This window comes from Mercenaria mercenaria, chromosome 4 (assembly GCF_021730395.1).
Source record: "Mercenaria mercenaria strain notata chromosome 4, MADL_Memer_1, whole genome shotgun sequence".
NCBI classification, from domain to species: Eukaryota; Metazoa; Mollusca; class Bivalvia; order Venerida; family Veneridae; genus Mercenaria; species Mercenaria mercenaria.
The window spans coordinates 93,046,145-93,068,486 of record NC_069364.1 but is presented as its reverse complement, the minus strand read 5'-3'; the positions used below and the strand labels follow the sequence as shown (position 1 = coordinate 93,068,486).

The 22,342-nt window shown below is 35.1% G+C and overlaps 1 protein-coding gene and 1 pseudogene across 1 annotated transcript; both read left to right on the top strand.

Annotated features, from left to right (window-relative positions):
* The first annotated feature begins 629 nt into the window (after positions 1–629).
* Positions 630–6,559, top strand: LOC123552455 (flavin-containing monooxygenase 5-like; annotated as a pseudogene).
* Positions 6,560–16,605: 10,046 nt separating this feature from the next.
* LOC123552454 (flavin-containing monooxygenase 5-like) lies at positions 16,606–22,124 on the top strand. The gene is made up of 5 exons (XM_045342125.2): positions 16,606–17,047; positions 18,783–19,079; positions 19,492–20,040; positions 20,568–20,733; positions 21,199–22,124. Exons 1-5 carry the CDS (start codon positions 16,724–16,726, stop codon positions 21,444–21,446), a joined length of 1,584 nt encoding a protein of 527 aa, XP_045198060.2. The 5' UTR covers positions 16,606–16,723; the 3' UTR covers positions 21,447–22,124.
* Positions 22,125–22,342: the final 218 nt, after the last annotated feature.

Sequence of the window (22,342 nt, the reverse complement as noted above, 5' to 3'; positions counted from 1 at the left end):
CCGGCACGTGCACAGAGCGTCTGACTTCGGATTTTTTGGAAGAATACGTTTTTTCCTTGTGCCTAATAAGCGTCCACATAACTTGTCCGAACCACAACCTTCAGTACAAATATGGATATATACACCGTAGTGTGCACTTGTAAATAAAAGCACCTACTTCTCATTAAATAAACAAACTCGTTTGTAAACATGGAAGGTTCCAAACTGAAGGGATCCATGCTAAAAAATAATGACAAAATACAATACATATCGCATATCCGTAGCCCTGACCAACCTATTAACCGGGCCAGGCAATTGTATAAGTACAACAACACTGTTGACCCATTTAAACGAGGAGTAGTGAGTACAGTTCATATAAATAAATATACCTCTCCGGAGGGTGCGCCTATCCAAGAGGCTGAAATTACCTGTAATACAATACGACACTTTTTCAGTCATATTTTATAGACGACGGTTACCGTAGTAGAAACGAAGAAACAGACAAATTCTCTAATTGATTTGCATAAGTTTCAGGTTAAAAAAGTGGGTGAATTATAATCTTTCCTATCAGCCGAGGTCAATGATATTTGCATTCTCTATATAAACACATTTTATCGGCCAAGGTAATCAGTCCTATCATGTGTTTGTTTTCAGTGTAAGGACACGCTGTTAAATCCAGGCAACTACTGCATCATAAAATCATATAAAATAATGAAACGCGTAGCAATTATCGGTGCTGGCTGTAGTGGACTAGCAGCTATAAAATGTTGTCTTGACGAGGGTCTCGAGCTGTGTGTTTCGAGAGAACAAACTATATAAGCGGATTATGGCACTACACAGAGGAGGTGGAAGAGGGTCAGGCGTGCGTTATGAAATCTACAGTGTAACCCCATTTCCCAAAAAGATGATGTGCTACAGTGACTTTCCTATACCTGAGGGTATCCAATCTATATGCACAAAAAAGTGTGTTGATCAAATATTTTCCCCATGTATGCGGACAAGTTTGGGCTCGGGGAAAAATATCAATTTCACACAGAGGTACGGAATTATCCAGGATTTATTTTTTAATTTCTAAAAATAAATCATATGGAACATGGTGCCCTATTTTTTTTCAGTTTCTGAAAATATCCCAGACCGAAATTTACACACATATTACCATTAATGTATGTGTGCTTGCGTCTGTGTGTTCGGGTTTGGCGTCTTTATTTAACAATTGTTCAGTCATTTAAAGGACGGTGTCAACCTTGGGGCGGTAAGTACAATGCCAAACTTTATAGTTCTGCCTCACTGGGAAAATCATGCCCTAGACACCTGATACGATACCCCACCAGTCAAATTATTTGACACGGGCTGACCAGTCCTAAAACTATCTTCTTAATGTGGAATGCCAAGCCAAGAATCTACTAGTATAATTTTTCACGTCTTGGTATAACGCGACCTGGGAGCGAATCCATGACCTCGGTCATTCGAACCGGGCACTCTAGTACTCGGCTACCGAGGCGGGGAACAGAAAAAAGAATTTGTCACAATGTTGTCAATAACACTACATACCAGTTCTGTAAATCTCCTCTTAAAACGATTGCGTATTGCATTAATTCCTAAATTTGATAACTTCCCTAACTTAGAAGATGTTTTGTGAAAATACGAGATAAATGTATTTTTACTTCAGCAAAAGAACAATTCCCGAATAGTTGTAAACTATTTTCATAGGATCGATATTTTAATTGCGACGATAGTAGATAATAAATCGTTAGTCATTGACGTTTAATCTAGATATTCAACAGAATATGTTAAATGCATTTTTGTTGCAATGATTATTTATATTCATATAGTCCTAACAATTTGGGAGAAGGTGTCGGATAAACAATATGTATTTTTGCTGTAAGCCCAAATGCACAGTCATGTTTAAAAATCATTAATATTTACAGGTTTTGTCCGTGAAACCAACAGAAAGTTTTAAGACGGACGGAAAATGGTCTATTACAACAAAGAGGTCCGACGAGAAAGAAAAACAACATACATTTGATGCTGTTCTTATATGTACCGGACATCATGCAGAAAAGAATATACCAAAGTTCCCTGGGTTAGATACGTTCAAAGGCAAAGTGACGCATACCCATGATTACAAGGATTACCATGGTTACGAGGACAAGAAAGTTCTGATTATCGGTATTGGAAACTCTGGCGGGGATGTTGTACAGAACTTAGTCGAATTTCGTCTCAGGTTAGCTAGTGGGTTTTCTCTTTGAAATCCGTTTAGACGCTGGGTTATTTTATTTTGTTTTTGAATCCCCTCACGAAAGTCATTTATCACAATACCACGATAATGAAAAAGAAAATCACGGGGGGTGGCGGAGTATCGAATACTGAAAGTATAATCTGTGTGATTAAAGTAAGGTACGATCATGAAAATCATAATCAGTGTGGTGAAATTCAACATCACAACTAGAGCTTCTTTTGAGAAAAGCGCATGTCTCCCACAACTGCCTTATCAGACTTTCAGTGCTTTGATTATCAAAAACAAGTTTCAAGGGCCATAATTCCGAAGTACCTGGGCCGATTTGGCTAGTTATCGAACTTGGCCGAGGACTTACTGGCAAACACATTTTGTTCAAGTTGAGAAATGTTCGACTTAGAGTGCGGACAAGATTTGTGACAGACACACGCACAGACAGACACACAGACACACACACAGACAGGAGTAAATCAATATGTCTCCCACACCACTGTAATGTGGGAGACATAATGACCAATGTCCAAACCATGATCGTGAAAAAAATCGAAAGTCAGCATAATGGATAAATACGAAATCGAAAGACGAAACCATGTTTGTGGGGGGAAAACAAGTCTAAAACCGATTACGACAGTTTTCTGTTTTCTTCAACGTTATGCTGTGAATTCACCATCGTGATTCGTGTTTTCGGCTTTCAACTTTCATCATCTTAGCTTCGTGAATAACCATGAGTTTTTTTCATGACAATCGTAGGTTCACGGTGACAACTACAAAACGAGATAGACCAAAATTAATAATAGAAATTGCCGAGGAACAAAATTACTTACATTCGTATGCGTTTGAATATTTAACTTAAACATATGTATCGAAGTTTGTTCTTACATGTATCTATATTTCAGATTTTTTTGAGCACCCGATCTGGATCATGGATATTCAATCGGGTTGACGATAAGGGGGTTCCCGGGGACATGAACCATTCAACTCGCTTCAATACCATTCTATTGCAAAGTTTTCCTAATTTGATGCAGAATCTTGTTAAAAAGAAAATTAACTACAAATTTGATCACGAAAAATACTGCTTCAACCGAAACATGGTATCTTTTCTGCTCACCCCACAGTGAACGACGAAAAATTCCAAACAGAATCATTTCCGGGGTGTTATTGTAAAAGCCAATGTAGCAGAGTTCACTGAAATGGAGCAATATTTGAAGATGGTTTTAAGTCGAAAATTTGGACGCTGTAGTACTTGCTACAGGTACATATTTGGCTTCCCGTTTCTTGATAAGAATGTTCTAGAAGTGAAGGAGAACAAGATCAATCTGTAAAATACATGTTTCCACGGATCTGCAAAAGAAAACCCCGGCAATTATTGGGTGTTTCCAGCCTTGGAGCAATTATGCCCAAAGAGCGAAAAGCAGTGTCGTGTAGTACTAGAGTGTTTAAAGGTAAGTTGAGTTTGTAGATGCACGTAAAATGACAAAAAATTGCTTTTCTAAGTCTTTGATAGAGCTGTACTGTTCTATTTCTAGGTGCTTGTTTTACATCTTGTTTTTTTGCGGATTTCCCATGATTTTGTTTTATCATACAGGAACTTACTGCAAACGTCGTTTGGTAATTGTAGTTACCAGATATTCTCCGTGTATGTTTTTAAGCATGATAGCTGTTACTGTTTGTATTGAGGACTATATAACGGAAAAAATTGAACTACTTGATAACTGAAAGACAAATGGGCGTATACTACACTGTTCTTTCGTTTATGTTGGGATAGCACTTGTGCTTCGTGCTTGTTGCAGAATCCAGAGGCAGTAGTTGGTTAGGGCTTAGGTAACAACATATTCCGAGGGATTCTGCAGAGGCTGTAAGAGAAAAAAAATGTACAATGCTTAATTAAGTGAATATCATTTTAAAAAATCGTTAATTTCCGGTCCAATTTGTTGTAAGTATGCGTTGTAGGGTCTTTATAAGTCCGAGGTACCCCATGGAACACACAAATACACGTACAAAATGGTGCGTTTACTGCACGTAATCATCTTGTGAACACATGTTTACTCCCCTGTTCTTTAAAAAATTACTTACTTCATTACTTTATATTGTATGTATGTATCTTCTGAAATGTCAGCTATAACGGGAATATCCTTGCAAATATTACTAGGGCATAAAAGACCTGCCGGATAGCAATGAGATGTGGAAAGATATTAAAGACAAACAGGCTGCCATGGCGTTGAGATACAAGAAAGCAATGCGACATACCATTCAAGTGGATTACGTTCCATACATGGATGAGTTAGCAGAAATCATAGGCTGTAAACCAGACATAAGTAAAAATATTTTATAGATCCAATTTAGTTATTACACATACTAATTGTTTTATTACCAATAATTGCTAGCTAGACTGAATTCAAAAAATCTTCATATACTTCATCAGAAGTTTAAAAATAGCAAGTAACATTGTGTAGAGTTTTGATTAGGAAAGGGGGGCGATTGTTTACAACAGTTAAATTTGTCGGATATTGACCAAATTTTCTTTGTGTAACAGATATAATATTATGTTAAAATATATGACTTGCTTAACTCGGTGTAGTTAAACCCCGTTTTATATTTATCAATTTTATTACTGTAAACCCCCCACAAGTACTTCTATTAAACAGTTTGTCTGATTCCTTTGAAGATTCTAATTTAGATGTTAATTTCATGGCATGATTTGTTATTAAATGTTTTTTGAACATAGGGAAAACTTATTTGGACCGACCCGAAACTTGCAACTAAAGTTTACTTTGGACCTTGTACGCCCTACCAGTATCGGTTAATGGGACCTGGACCCTGGAAAGGTGCCCGGCAGGCCATCATGACACAATGGGAACGAGTGTATAAACCCCTGCAGACCAGACCATGTGTTAGAAACGAGAGCAAGGGCTTTGGAGCAATATATATGTTGTTAGTTGTGGCCTTAGCTGTACTGCTTTACCTTATTTTGTAGCCGTACACCTTAGTTATTTTAAGCAATTATTCAATCGTCATTCCGTCATTATTATGTAATGACTACATCACTGAATAAATGGGCACTGCTGACTCAATAGTTTAATCAACATTGATGATAGTGATTTTGCTTTAAAGGTTCAATATAGATCTAATGATAACAGTAATTGGCACTGTGTTGTATCGAAAACTGAATTCGTAAAAGCACGTGAATTGTCGTAATTTTTTAACGACTTACCGGAAGGTATATACTTGCAATTCGGTTTTATCTTAGTGCGTTTGAAGATATATATTACAGTGCTGAAACCATATTTGTTTTGAATTCAAATGAATATGTATTACACTGTACTCAAACTGTAATCAGTTCGGATGTCACAATTACTTGCCATATACTTACAAATATGATATGTCTTTTAGCCTTAGCGACAAGTGGTCAATAATCTGCGTACGTTATTTGCACACATATGTTTCTGTTTATATTGTAAATGTTTAAACATACTTCATTACATTTGACCAGCATATACTACTGCCTTATCTGTGAAGAGTAACGGTCAAAGGTTCTTACAAACATGCATGTATGCATGTTTTCGTTTGTCGGATGTTCGTAGAAACATGTTACATACGTTACCTTAAAACACAATAGTGTGATAAAATAATTTCCAGCCAGACAGAGTACATCAGGTTATGCTCACTGACTTAAAAATTCATGCCCATTATGTTTAGAAATAACAAAGTTGTAAGATGTGATCCTTTGGAATTAGGGGATTTAGAACAATATAAAGTTACGATAAACTGAAGTGTTGCTAAACAACAGTCAGTGGTAACAATGCCTGACTACGAAGTCCAATTCCCCGCTCCTCGAAGTCTGGATTGAGCGTCCGGTGTATTTGTGTTTTACATCTGGCACGCAAAAAAACTCTGGAGGCTTCCGGAATTTGAGTGTTTTCTGTGACTTCCATTTGCTAACCATATGGGAAAATTACCACAAAAGCAGATAATAAGTTTTGCCGGGTAAATCTGCTGTCGGGACTGTTCGCTAGATTTCGGTCAACTCCGTATTTTTGGCCGATGTCTAACAAGTAATTCCGTCTTCGCCAATGTACCGTTACATTAATACTTTTGATCATATGGATTTAAGGAATATTGTCAAGTCTGACAAAACGAGACACGTACATGTTTACATATCTTTTATATATTATAATATGTATATATGTTATAGCTCATATTGTCATGAATTACATGAATTGAGTATTGAATAAACTTGAAACGTGATTGCAAAGATAAATCAGAAAGTTTCAAATCTTACAATCAGATGGAAGCTCGCTTTTATAATACTTTGTTTGATGATTACGAAATAAATGTTTTAAATTTTTTGTGTGATCAAATAACTGCATATTTATTATTGTGTCGTGAGCGGTGTCGAACTACCTTAGAATCTTATGCCTGCTCGAAGATCGAAATTCAACTTCATAACTTGTCGAATTTTGATCCCAAGCTACCCCTGAAGATCGAAAAACGTCAAATTTCAAAACTGCATTTAATTTCGGGCCAGATCAATGATCGAAAGTCATAATATTCCAAAAGCCGAATTTCGATCTTGTATTGAATGAACAGCCTGTTCTAAGATTGATATTGATTTTTTAAAGTCAAATATCGAGCAAGCAATTTGTGTCGAGCCAGCTCGAAAATCGTACTTTAAATTTTGAAAAGCTGAATTTCAATATATTACTGAAACTTCGATCTGCTCAAGATCATAATTCAAAGATTAAAAGTCGTGCAAGATCGGATATATCGAAATTCAAGTTTTCAAAAATCTAAATAGATTATTCCCGGTATTATATTTCAAGCCTGCTCGAAGTTTGAAAACAATCGAATTTAAAGCTAGGATTGAATGTGAAACTAACTTTTGAAACAGATGGATTTCGATCTTGCATTGATTTTATTTGCAAGCTAGCTCGACGTTTCGAAAATCTAGCACTGCATGTCGAACAAGTTCGAAAATCAAAGTCAAATTTTCAATCTGAATACCGAGCAGGTATTGAATTAGGAGCCATTTTAAAGATCGCAATTTAAATTTTTAAATGCCTATTGACTAGAAATTAATGCTAGCTCAAAACAAAATCATATTATTGAGCGTCCACTAATTTATAAATCCGTACATGTAGGCAGTTTAACGGGTGAGAAGAAATTAGTCTTTATCGTAAGTAACTTAAATTCCGTAAGAATTGACGGAAATATACGAGAATGTTCAAGTCTTTCCGAAAACGGAAAAAAACTATACTCATCTTCAAAATGCTTAAAAATGACCATTTTCTTCTTCGCCTAGAAAACTGAAGTTAATATGAAACAATAGCTAAATGAATATAGATTGCTAAGTCGTTTGCAATGGTCTTCAAGGAATTTATTTATTCTTTGATAAACAGAAGAAATTTCAGCAAATTATCTATTGTAGATAGACAGACATAAAGTACACGCAAAAAAAGACCATTTTCTTTTAAAATCATTTTAAAAATAAAATATTCATAAGAAAGACAATACATTGAATATTATCACATCGTTTGCAAAGCTTAAATACCTATAATACTTTTTCCAAAAATTTAAGTAGAGTAAAGGACTCCTTCTTTGCGCTATATAAAATATTTTCACTCGTGCGAAAAATCGATGGGTCTAATTTTCCCATATGAGTTTTCAAGTCACCACACGGGATACCATTGGAGACTATAAATATGCTTTATCATAAGCATTAGCCTTTCAGTTCTGCACGAAATGTGTTGCAATGACTCTAGCCAACTCACCGATGTGTGAGGAGATGCTGACTACTGAAATTTACTTGGTAATGTTTAACGTTATTTGATCATACCATTTAATGACATCGTTTTTTATCTGTCTAAATATTAATAAAGTGTTTTTCTAACAGCTACAAACTGACAATAAGGGTAAAGTCATATCGGATGGAAATTTATATACTGCTGAAAATGAGTAAACTGTGTTAGATCCGATTAACTGTTTTATCCGCCAATGCTGTTTCAGAGTTTTCATGAATTTGCATGGTTTCGATATGAGTTACACATCATTCTAAAATCAAATATGACTTGCAGAAGTCCCCATCTTTCATCAAATCTTAGCCGACCCATAGTTTGAAAAATACGCTTGTCCGTCAAAGACCTTGATTCTGTTTACACGTAGTGTTTATTTGTATAATTGTGAGGAATCGGTAATGTATAAAATAGATAGAATAATGTGAAATTGTAAGTAACGGATGTTTATATTTTAGTTATAAAAATAATCATACTTTCCAGGTACATGTAAAATGTTAATCTTCTTAAAAGAATTACTTCTTAAGCTAAACATAATATTAATATCATTATAGCGCTCAAAATGCACTAAATTTGCCAATGTTTTGTATATGTTGTTTATTTTAGAGTATATATGTGTTTTGTACAAAACCTGCCGCTAACTAAGATGACATACAATTTGAGAATAACCTGGCCTTACAAGAGTCGGTACGTGTACAAATGTTGTAATCAGTTTCTAGTATATAGGTTAATTTCGTGCAAATTAAAATTGAGAGCGACTTGAACAATCTAGAAATTGCTCTTATCAAATCTAATACTACCATTGTTGTAGCAATACATTATTTAATTCGTCTGTTAGAAATAGCGTTTTAGCTATTTAATAGTAAGAGGTTATTTAATCTAGTATAAAACCTAGGCTGCCTTATATCGTTATTTTTTTCAAAGGATATATTCATGTACTAAGTAGTATATGCGTGTTGAATATTATAATAGAACAAGAATTACAGTGTGTTGTACACGGCAGAGAGTTTTATATAAGTCAACATTGTATTATACATAGACGACATATGCACTTTTAGTCAATATAATGTCTACAATATATGAATTTAGGACAGGTACTGATGCCCGTGGTTTATACAACTGTAAGTCACGGTACTTTATAATGATATTTAGTATATTGATCATGCAGTGCGGACTTGTTTTAAAATGTTATCTATATATGCAGTTTGCATACTGCAATGATATACTTTTAGTATGCATATTAAGAGTTCAAGTTAGACCATGGGTAAAAGCGATTTAATTGGTTTTAATTGGTAAGATTGGCTCTAAAATGAGACCATTCGTTCGAACTTTTATATCGGCTCTAAAACGACCATTTGCTTGAACTTTTATGTCGGCTATAAAATGAGACCATTGCTTGAACTTTTATGTCGATTTCATATGTGTCCCTTTGCTTGAACGTTTATGTCGGCTCTAAAATGAGACCATTTGCTTGAACTTTTTATTTCGGCTCTAAAATGAGATCATTCGCTCGAACTTTTATGTCGGCTATAAAATGAGACCATTGCTTAGGCATAGGAAATAGAGATCAATATAATTGCATCTTTACTAATCCTACCAGGTGTTCTGTATTACAAAAGTGGTTCTATTATGACATTTTGATACAAGCAAAACTGTATTATCTGCACTATTATTTACCTTCTGGTACTTCATTGTATTATCGGCTTGTTAAAAGTTAATTTTTTACCATATGTAAGTTGACAGAATCATAGGAACCATGTCTTGAGGGGTAAATCAAACACAAATGAATAAATCCTAAATGATTTTGTTGTGCAAAAAAGTATGATATTGTGTCTAAAACGGTTTTCACTCCACTCAATTGGGTAATTGCAAGGGAAGTAAACTAATAGATTTCTACTTATAAGTACAAGCCCAAGGCAAGGGTTGTCATTCTTTGTGGATCACAAAATTAAATTAAAAATTAAAACTTCTGTTATTGATATTAACAAAACTATCATAAACTTCACATTTGTGAAATCATTTTTGGTTATTTCAATGACTCGGAAATCAATTTCTAGACTTTATTTAATGTAATACTATCACTGAATATTTTAGGGTCTATCTCTACATTGCTTGAACTTTTATGTCGATTTTCACATGTGACCATTTGCTTGAATTTTTATGTCGGCTTTAAAATGAGACCATTTGCTTGAACTTTTATGTCGGTTCTAAAATGAGATCATTTGTTTGAACTTTTATGACGACTCTAATATGAGACAATCTATTTGAACTTTTATGTCGGCATTTACGCAATTAGTTTCAAATTTGTAACTGAAGTACAAGATAGACTTACTTCACAATGTAGATACTTGTAGAACTATTTTAAATAAAATACTGTTTGTTAATACCCGTTACTGTTCTGCGAAATTCATTGTGATATTATATCCTGGTCGAGCTTGAGCTTTTTTTCGGTATTAATGTGTTGCGTATTGCGCTTTGTTGTTGAAGGTTATTTTCATGCCATATTCATTCCAAACTTTTAACACTATTTATAACCTAGAATTTGTATTGTAAAGTAAGCCGCTGTTTAGTATTAACAAAAGCAGATTCAGATCTTACTCATCTTCTGTTTCATCAATATCTATTACAAGTGAACTTTCTGTAAATCATGCATTTTTGTAATGTTATCATTATTACCTACTGGTTTTATGTTTATGTTTATTTTTTATATCTGCATGACACGTTATATGTTAGCATGCACGCAATTTGAATCTATCATACCGTACTCTAGGTTTCTAACAAACCATGATAATAAGAAATGTATTACTTCATAAAACATACGGTATCAAACATTATTTCGCTACGCTTAGTTACAAATCTTTCAAAATCATATAGAAGTTCATTAAGTCTCTATTTCTTATTTTTTTATGCACGATGAAATTAAAAACAGTTCATTCTAATTATTCTAATTTCAATAATCGCTACATATCTTATTCTCAAAACATTAGTCCGATTTCAAATACTGATTAGTTTTATCAATCAGATCATGTTTTGTTTTACTTCGTTTTTCGTTTGTTTTCTTTGTATTATTCACGGTATTGGCGGGGTGTTAGAACCGACAAGCATGATTTTCCTTCTAGGTAGTCCTGTTGTCTATTACTGTCTGGCGGCGCAGCACATAACAGTATGTATGATATTCGATCCACCTTGATTATGTGTATGTCCTTTAACCATTGTGCGCGCCGTCCATTGATTTTGAAGTCCTATTACATGTTACCGTATCTTGTAATAATCAGCGATTTCTTACTGATATTAACTTCGGTATATATATACTATGTACTTCTTTTAATCTCTGGAGATGTTCAACCCAATCCAGGCCCTGACACTACAGTGTCAGATACATCATCTTGTTCTGGATACAGTGAGGTGTTGAACAATGGTCTTAGTGTTTTGCATCTAAATATACAGAGCTTGAAACCCAAGATCGAGATTCTTGAAGTCGAGTCTCAATCATATGACATTTTAGTTTTCACGGAGACTTGGCTGAATATGTCTGTTGTATCTGATGACCTACTCTTGCCAAACTTTCAACCACACTTTCGATGTGATAGAATGAACCGTATTGGTGGTGGTGTCGCCATTTATGTCCGAGAGGGTATAATTGCTTCAGAAAGAGTAGATCTTGCTATTACTGGTCTTGAGGCGCTTTGGTTAGAACTTATTGTTAACAAACGTAAAATTATCTTGGGAGGTATCTATCGACCACCTGACTCAAACAATAACCATTGGCTTCTCTTAGAACAAAGCATAGATCAAGCTTTCAACCAGTCGTGTGATAACATACTTGTTACAGGAGACTTTAACATCAATGTTCTTAACACCACTTCAAATAAAATAACAAACCTAATGGCATCGTACAATGCAGAACAACTCAAAACACTCCCTACCCACTTCACTGAACACTCTAATTCTCTTATTGACCTTATGTTTGTGAAGAACACGAACCAAGTCATTTCTAGCTTTGTTGCTGACCCTTTCATTCCAAACCTCACTCGTTTTCACTGTCCAGTCGTTGCTGTTCTAAAATTAGACAAACCTAAACATATTTCATTTAAGCGCAAGATTTGGCTGTACAACAGAGGTAACTATGATGACTACAGAGCAAAACTCCAAGCAACTAATTGGGAGACTCTGATGGACAGTAATGACCTCGAAAAGGTTACTCAAGACATTACAGAGAGCAGAGTATCATATCAGCTGCATCAGAATCTATACCAGATAAAGTACTAACCATCCGACCAAATAACATCCCATGGCTAAACACTAAATTACGTAAACTCATTAGAAAACGCAATAAAATGCATAAAAGGGCAAAAAAGTCTAACACAGTTGAATCATGGGCTACATTTAGGCAAGTACGTAACGAGGTCACTAATCAGATACACAAAGCAAAACTAGATTATCAAAATAAATTAATTGAAAAAGTTAACTCATCCAATATTTCAGCCAAATTATGGTTCAAAACAGCAAAACAACTTACACACAAAACAAACATCCAAAACTATCCCAACCTTATACGAAGGCAACATGGAAGAGTCCACAGACTAGGGAAAAGTAGAACTTCTTAACCAGTATTTCTGCTCACAATCTACCATTGACGACCAAAATCGTCCCTTACCACATAGCCAAATGTTAACCAACTCATCTTTATCTGATATTACGGTCACTCCCCAGGATGTAAAAGATGCTCTTACTCTTACAGACCCTTCAAAAGCCAGTGGTCCAGACCTTGTCAGTCCAAAACTTCTCCGCGAAGGCGCATCAGCACTATCCGAACCACTTTCTAAATTTTTTAACAAACTATTGATGGAATCTTACTTTCCAAATTCTTGGAAACTTGCAAATGTCACACCGTTATTCAAAAAGTAAGATCCGTCAAAACCATCTAACTACCGTCCAATATCCCTACTCAGCTGTCCTGGCAAGCTCATGGAGCGCTGTGCCCATAAATACCTTTACAACTACCTTGTCAACAACATCCTCCTCACAACTTTTCAATCTGGTTTAATTAAGGGCGACTCCACCGTCAAACAAATTACATTTATCTACAATGATATTTGCCGAGCCCTTGATGAAGAAAAGGAAGTGCGTGCAGTATTCTGCGATATTTCTAAAGCCTTTGACCGGGTGTGGCATCGTGGACTTTTACAGAAACTGTCTTCACTGGGTGTAAATGGTGCACTTATTCAGTGGATTTCTTCCTATCTGTCGTCCCGTAAACAACGTGTCGTCTATGCAAACGCCTCCTCTAGTTGGTCTCAGATTAATGCTAGCGTTCCTCAAGGGTCCATACTCGGACCTCTTCTGTTCTTGACCTATATCAACGACATTGTCTCTATTACCAACTCTAACATTCGTCTTTTTGCTGACGACACCAGTCTGTACATAATAGTCGAAAATCCCAATCAGGCATCAACTGCCTTAAATTCAGATCTCCAAAGTATTCATTCTTGGTCTGAGTCATGGTTAGTATCTTTCAATCCATCAAAGACTGAATCAATGGTCTTCTCACGCAAACACTCCAAACCACATCATCCAATGTTATCTATGAACAATGCAGCAATCACAGAGGTATCTACTCATAAACATCTTGGACTAACTTTCTCAAACGACCTGAAGTGGTCAACTCATATTTCCATCATACTGAAAAAAGCATGGCAGAGGATTGGAATAATGAGGTCGCTGAAATTTGTGCTTAACCGCTCTAGCCTTGAACGAATGTATTTTTCATTCATTCGCCCTCTTCTTGAATACTCAGTTGTTGTCTGGGACAACTGTAGTGAAGCTCTGAAAAATGATATTGAGGCAGTTCATAACGAAGCAGCTCGTATAGTAACCGGTGCAACAAAATTATGTAATATCCAGAAGCTATTACATGATCTGAAGTGGGAGACCCTCGCAGAGCGGAGGAAAAAACATCATCTCATCTTATTCTACAAAATGCTTTATGGTCTATCTCCATCTTACATGTCTCATGATCTCATTCCAGGTCGTGATCAAATTAACGATTAAGGCTACAATCTAAGAAACATAAGAAGTGTAAACTCCAGGACACAGTCTTACAATTCTTCATTTCTGCCCAAAACAATCCGTGACTGGAATGCATTACCACAAACGACAAAAGAAGCAGCTACCCTAACAGCTTTCAAATCAGCACTAAACAAAAACTTATCTAAATCTTCTCCTCTGTTTAACTGCGGCTCTAGAAAGGGACAAATTCTACATACTCGATTGCGTCTTGGGTGTAGTTCTCTGAATTATGACATCCAAAAAAAATCTTTAACTGAATCCGCTCTTTGCACCTGTGGAAACACTGAGACTGTCGATCATTACCTGCTTCGTTGTCGTAAATATCAAACAATTCGTGAAAGGTTTTTCTTAAATACTCCATGTCCATTGTCAGTAAACAATCTTCTCAATGGCAACGATAGGCTTTCTTTCGAGCAGAATAAATCTCTAATCGTTGATGTTCAGCGTTACATTCTCGCAACAAAAAGGTTTACTACCTAATTCGGCCCTGCTCTGTCGATTTGCATCCCGGTACCGTGAGTATATACTTGGTTCAAGCAACACTCCTTTTAATTTTACAAAATTCGGTAGAAACAGATAGCATTACAACTATGTTATATAATTCTTATTTGTCATATAAAATTAGACATCACTAGCCATGATTCCTGACAATGTGGTATTTGATGATTTGTAGTTATTTCATATATGGAGAGGAATTTATATAAGTTTTAAATAACTTGTTTTCCGATCCATTAATTTCATGTATTTATTGTTGTATACCATGTATGTCAAACTTCCTGAAATAAAGTTTAAACCAAGCTAAACAAGGCGGAAAATGTTTGTAAGAATTGCTGCACGTGTGATTCGGTTCTACATGTTTAACGGCGTTTGTTTTAGAAAAAAATACAGGACTGCCGTTATTTCAAAGATGTTTACATTTCATTTATTGATACGTTTGGTGTGTTTTGTAAACGAACGTATTAAAATTATTGCCTTTATTATCCATATCAAACAAGGTGACCCACTAGTGTGTATAGGGCCTCCGTGACGAAGTGGTTAAGGCCGCTGACTTCAAATCACTTGCCCTTACCGATGTGGGTTCGAGCCTTGCTCGGGGCGTTGAGTTCTTCATGTGAGGAAGCCATCTAGCTGAGTTACGGAAGGTCGGTGGTCCTACCAAGGTGCTCGCCAGTGATGAAATAATGCTCAGAGAGGCACTTGAGGTCAAAAACTGGAAAGTTGCCAAATGGCCTATAATTGTGCCGGTAAGAAGTTAAACCCTAACAAAACAAACAAGCTAGTGGGGTACTCTATATGTACGTATATGTATTATAGCCTTATCTAGTGTTATCTTTACATGGTTGATCTGCAGTTATGTACAACACACCTCGGTTTATTTACAGAATATATTGAACCTTGTTTTTCATATTATGTTCTCAATCGCTAAAAATCATCACCTTTGTAACTGGGGTGTGGTAACGCATTTGAGGTGCTACATAACGGGTAACACATTTTTTGAATTTTAAGTGTTGATGTTTATAAGGAAATATGCCAATTTATTCTATTTCATTTCACTTTAAGCCTTATTACCGAACAGTAATTCGTCATTTTTGACATGTTCTTATTAGTTCTGCTAATTCTGTATGAGTGGTGAATAGGTTAAGCTGATGCCCGATACGATGAACTTTTTCATGTGCATGTAGATATGCGCAGCATGACGGCATCCAATTAAGAAATGAAATGATTTTTTTCGGTGTTCGTGCGAAAATAACGACAGAATAGGATCGGAAAATCCATGAATAGCGATTCTTGTTTAATTTGCCGATCCTAGCGATTCTTCTTTAATTTGCCGATCATTTCGCATGAACACCGAAAAAAAAGTTCATTTCTTTTAATTACATTATATTTCCTTTCCATTTGTAAACAAGATAATATTATAAACTGCACATATTTTGTGGCATTCAACATTAAAATCAGCTTCCCGGCCATTCCGTTCACCAGACGAAACAACTGCGACGTCATCTAAGGAAAGTTCTCCCTGACTATACGCGGACGTCGTCAAAACAGCGGTCGGTTATCACAAAGCAGCAATGAAGTAACATTCGCGCCTTTCCCTTTGCTGTTCATACGAAATGAATTTCATAATTTTCAATGGAAAAGAATAGGGCGAATGTAAATATTTTCTTTTAATAAGCATGGAATCAACGTGATAATATACATTATCGGACAATATAATGGTCCAGTGAATGGAAAAGTGTTTCCTTTTTTACCTAGTGCATTACGGTTACATTGCCATTTTAATTGTTCTTGTTGCATTGTGTATTAATTAAAGCACACGTTTTCTTGAGTTAAATCATTGCTGTGTCAATATGTTCATGTAATGCATTAGACAGAGATAATGTTTTGTGTTCGGTTATTTTCTAACATATCAATATTTGATATCACAGGGTAAACAAGTAGGTCAGGACGTGGTTCTTATCACCGGTTGAAGTAATTCGTCTATAAATAGCTGCATTACCATACGCTTATCAAATTGATATCGCAATTTTGGTATTCTCCTTCGCTATGTATATAAATCAGCAATACCAGTCACAATACATGTAATCAGTTGTAAAGTTTTGAGTACTGTTGCTGGGGAAATGTAAATTAATCATAGGTTATAAGAAATAACATGAAACGTATAGCAGTTATTGGTGCGGGCGCTAGTGGCCTAACTGCTATAAAATGTTGCCTTGACGAGCAACTTGAACCTGTGTGTTTTGAGAGGACAAATTATATCAGCGGATTATGGCACTACACAGAAGAGGTGGAGGAGGGTCAGGCATGTGTTATGAAATCTACGGTGATCAACACATCGAAGGAGATGATGTGCTACAGTGATTTTCCTATACCAGACGAATATCCCGTCTTTATGCACAACAAATGTGTCGATCGGTATTTTCATATGTATGCGGATAAGTTTGGACTCCGAAAACATATAAACTTCAATACAGAGGTAAGAAGTTAGAATATTGTAAATAACATTTTATATTACAGCAGTATTGTTTCTTAATATCTGAGCTCTAGAAGTTAAACGCAGAAATATTCTAACGTGGCTGTGCTTAAAACTTTGATTTCTAAAATATTTCAGATCAAAATGTGAAGCGATAATGTAAAGTATGAATGCATGTTGTACTAGTAGATTTATTTGTTCCATGCTCGGGAGCATGTACTCCTACTAAAACAGCTATCAATATTTTATGTATAAACTGCATATCATAAATAATGACGATTTCATAATTCGAAAGAAACATGAATTCCTAAAGTTTAAAAACTATCAAAACTTTCAATAATTAAAATTATCTATATTTAAAATGTGTACTGAATACTTTTCTAAGCGTCTTTACTACCCTAACTGAGAACGTAATCATTTTGAATTGTTAAGAGAAAAAATAATGACGATATCATTACTCTTCCTCTTTAAACGCTGCACATTCCATGACAGTCTATTGCGTCTGTGCAATTGTTTTCTGTTTCACTGGCTTATGTTAGTAGTGTGTTGGTCAGTCGTGTAAACAGACCTAAGAAGTAAGTCTTTTTTATTATTTTTTATTGCATTTACAGTATTTTATTACACATTTTGACAAAATTTGCTACATTTTATGTGTATTGAAAAAAAGTTTTTTTTTAAACGAATTTCTCCCGCCATGCCAACGATGTAAACAGGGGGTCATCTCATTCACACGAAAAATACTTGAATAAAGTATCACTGTTCATATGTGTTTCGTCCAATAATATGGTGGAGCTTTGACAGTTCTTGAAAAAAATGAGATTAGATATATTTGTTTCGATGTATGGAAGGCCGTACACGCCATAATCTGTAGGAAAACAATTGGTGGTCTCTAACCTATAGTTGTCTCCTGATTGGGTAATATTAAAGAGTGAAAAATATCCATCGCAATGGCGAAGGAAACCGGTACAAAACTGCCAGTACAGAAAGTAAGGTCATTAATGATTTTTACACGGAATACGCCCATTGTACCTGCAAACATCATACTATAATCGTAAGCAGTGAAAAAAGTAAACATTACCAAGCACTTTGTGAAATTAAGTCCAAACAATTGGAGATAGTTTCAATTACTATTAAATATCTTGTGTGAACGGTCTCCGATGAAAGAATGGCTTTAATTATAAACATTTGTAATACGTTCGAGACGATCAATGAAAAATGAATCCTTGTCACCACATGGTGTACGCAAGAATGTTTTTCATAATTTCTTTCATTGCAGTGCTACTATACATCAGTAAGTTTTCATATAAATAACATCAACAACATTCTGATACTATTAAAATATTTATTTATAACAAACATTTCTATATTCAATCGTAAGTCAGCAAATGTATAAAATAATATGAAAGTAAGCACAATAAAGTAGTAATTTAAGATTTTTCGAAATTATCAGGTATATGTCGGATGTCATACCAGTTAACCTTACATATGTCCATCACTAATCAATATGTCTCAAAAGTATGCGATAAATAACAGCAGTAGTGGAATAATCTTGCATGAAGAAGCCATCCAGCTGGTTTAACGAACGTCAGTGGTTCTATCCAGGTGCCCACCAGTGACGACATAATGCCCCGATATTGGCATTTGGGGTTCCTCTACCAAGAAAACATAGAAGGTTCCCATATGACCTATGATTATGGTTTCTGTGTCTTTAATACCAGCAAAAGTCATACATTTCCAGGTTTTGTCTGTGAAACCGACAGAAAATTTCAAGACAGATGGTAAGTGGGAAATTAAAACAAAGAACTCCGAGAACAAGGAACAAAAACATATATTTGATGGTGTTCTTATCTGTACCGGACATCATGCAGAAAAGAATATACCTAAATTCCCCGGGTTAGATACGTTCAAAGGCAAGGTGACTCACACACACGATTACAAGGATTACCATGGTTACGAGGACAAAAGAGTGTTGATCATTGGTATTGGAAACTCTGGTGGGGATGTTGCTACAGAGCTTAGTCGTATATCTTCTCAGGTTTGAATGTAGATTGCCCTTTAGAATAAAAACTTAGATAGTTTATATTGAGTGCCAATGGTTGAAATAAACATTTAACGTTCTTGTAATTACTTAGCATAGTAATAGTATAAGTAATGCATATTTAATACTAAAATTGTCATTACTAGTGGCCAAAATAAGTCTACGCGAGTACTTTCGTACCATTTTAAGATCTGAAATTGGTTACTCAGTAAAAGATACCTTTGATAAAACCTGGTTGAGTCAAAATATTTGTATAATTAAAAAAGGAACTCGTTTAGGATAAAAACAAAAACGTAAACAGGGTCACTATTAACTAGCAAAAATATGAAAAATACTAAATTGCTTGCATTTTACGCTTTATTTCAAGGAAACAACTGCATGCAAATTAAAGTTATAAGCTGTGTTTCAGGTATATTTGAGCACACGATCGGGATCATGGATATTCAACCGTGTCGGCGACAAAGGGGTTCCTGGGGACATGTTTGCCACCCGTTTCAGTGTCAATATTTTGAAGAAATTTCCTCGATTATTACTGACGCTGGCGGAAAAGAAATTAAACCACAGATTTGATCATGAAAAATATTGCCTGAAGCCGAAACACGGTCTTTTTGCTGCTCATCCCACAGTAAATGACGAGCTTCCAAACAGAATCATTTCAGGGGGTGTTATTGTGAAAGCCAATGTAGCTGAGTTTACTGAAACCGGAGCGATCTTTGAAGATGGTACTGAAATTGATAATTTGGACGCTGTAGTACTTGCTACTGGATACATATTTGGTTTTCCGTTTCTCGACAAGGAAGTTTTAGAGGTGAAAGAGAATAAAGTAAATCTGTATAAATATATGTTTCCACCTGATCTGTGTAAGACTACTCTGGCGATTATTGGGTGTTTCCAACCGATTGGAGCAATAATGCCAATATGTGAAATGCAATGCCGATTAGCCACTAGAGTATTTAAGGTATGTTGAACTTATATTGAGAAGTTTGTTTTGGATGACACGTGTATAATATTTAGTTTGTTACCTTTGTTTTACACCTTATATTAGAACTTCATACCGGGCGTACATTTACGATTCTTCATCTAAGGTTCTATCTGAGGCATCGAAGCCATCGCTCTTTTCTTGTTATAACAGATATATTTTGTATTTTATTTATGATTTACGAGAATTTATAGTACGTTAATCAGTATTTGTTGTGACCAAGGCTACTTCTGTCATTGTTTTGGACATTCAAGTGATTATATTTTACAATTGATGCCATCATTTCAGTATACATGGTGTTATTTTTGTAGTTGACGTAAAACGTTTTCATTTTGTGAACATCTTAACAAAACCGAGCTTCGTGATTTATTACGAAGTTAAATGGGATGTTTGTTTTGAACTATTTTAATATCCGATTTCGGTAATAAATAAATGTCCTTGAACATATATTTAAATAGCAAATTAAACAAAATGGAAATAGATACGTGTGTTTGATATATTTTCAGGGTTTAAAGAATTTGCCCGATAGTAATGGTATGTGGAATGACATCAAAGATAAACAGACAGCCATGGCGTTGAGATACAAGAAATCAATGAGACATACTATACAAGTTGATTACGTCCCATTTATGGATGAACTAGCAGAAATGATCGGCTGTAAACCAGACCTAAGTAACTAAGTTGCAATTACTAAAATCATATAGATATCTTCGTTATATATTTGAAATACCCTAAAAACTAGAAGTATTGACAATTTGATAATCGAAATTTAAATAGATAATATATGTCATGTTTGATCATCCTCTACTTAACTCTTTTAGCTGGAGTTGAAATTACTCGTGGTCCAATCCATTGTTTATGATTTATTCTTTTTGTAATCACTATGACTATGCAAATACAATGAAATAATGTGAATATTATCATTAGTTAAATTGTATAATTATGCCTGAACAGAAATTGTTGTCGTTGATGATCTGTAAATTGCTAAAATTTGTGTTTAGCCAGTCGTAATGTAATATTTATCGATTCCTTTAAAAAACTAAAAAATGCAACAGATTAAGCATATTCATCAAAGAGCCAGTTGCAAACTCAGTAACATTATTATCTTTAACAATATTTCATGTATTTGAAATTCAGGTAAACTCATTTGGACTGATCCCAAACTTGCGATCGAAGTTTACTTTGGACCTTGTACACCTTACCAGTACCGATTAATGGGACCGGGACCCTGGAATGGTGCTCGATATGCCATCATGACACAGTGGGAACGAGTGTATAAGCCGCTGCAGACCAGACCTTGTGTTGTAAAAGAGAGCAAGGGCTTTGGAGCAATATATATGTTGTTAGTTGTTGCCTTAGCTGTACTGATTTACCTTATTTTGTAGCCTTGCATCATTCAACAAATTTTAGTTTAAACATATTATATTTCATTTTACACAGAAACATGAGTGCGACTGATCTTGTTGAATGTCTATCTTTTTGCCATTTGAAACGCACTCTTCCCATTTCGGTACTTCAGTATTTTTTAGACTTCTGTATTATACTGATTGCTTATTACAAATTGTGTCTGTTATAACGTTAATAAGCCTTTTTTAAAGTTGTCGCTTTTTCAACAATTTTTTCTGACATAACTTTGGGATAGTTTTAAGAATTTTAGGGAAAAGGGCCCCTGGTCAAAATGTGACTTTTTTGAAGCGGTAATCCGACAAATTCGGTACACTTGAATCGTAACCACTTAATTATAACAGTTTAGTAGTCTACTTTATTTTTCAAGTTTAACTGGTAAAAATAAAATGAATATAGGAATAACTCATGTATTTTTTCGTGTTAAAACATCTACAGAATGATGTTATAGCTTTAAATGAATATGCGCCAACGCTATCCTAACATAAAACGTGATAACAATCTAAGAAATGAAAACATTGTGCATCAACGTCATTGAATTTCCGGGAAATGCGCGGGAATATCAGCGTTGTTTTATCACTTTGACGACATTTCCCTTTCATAAGCAACAAAACTTACTTTGCTAGTATATTTTGGATAATAAAAAATTTCAAATGGGATTGTTGTCTTTAGATTGGCAAATTATGCTTCATATTTTGAAAAAGGCAACTTAATTGGTATTGGAAATAGGGCCGACATAAGGTCCCACAGAACAGAAACAAAAAAAAGCTCTGAATAAAATGTTGAAAGCATATCACTGCGGTCCACACCACCTATGTATTTATTATATTTGGTATGATATTGGCTTTCCTAAGTTGGCAGCGTGGAATGTACTCAA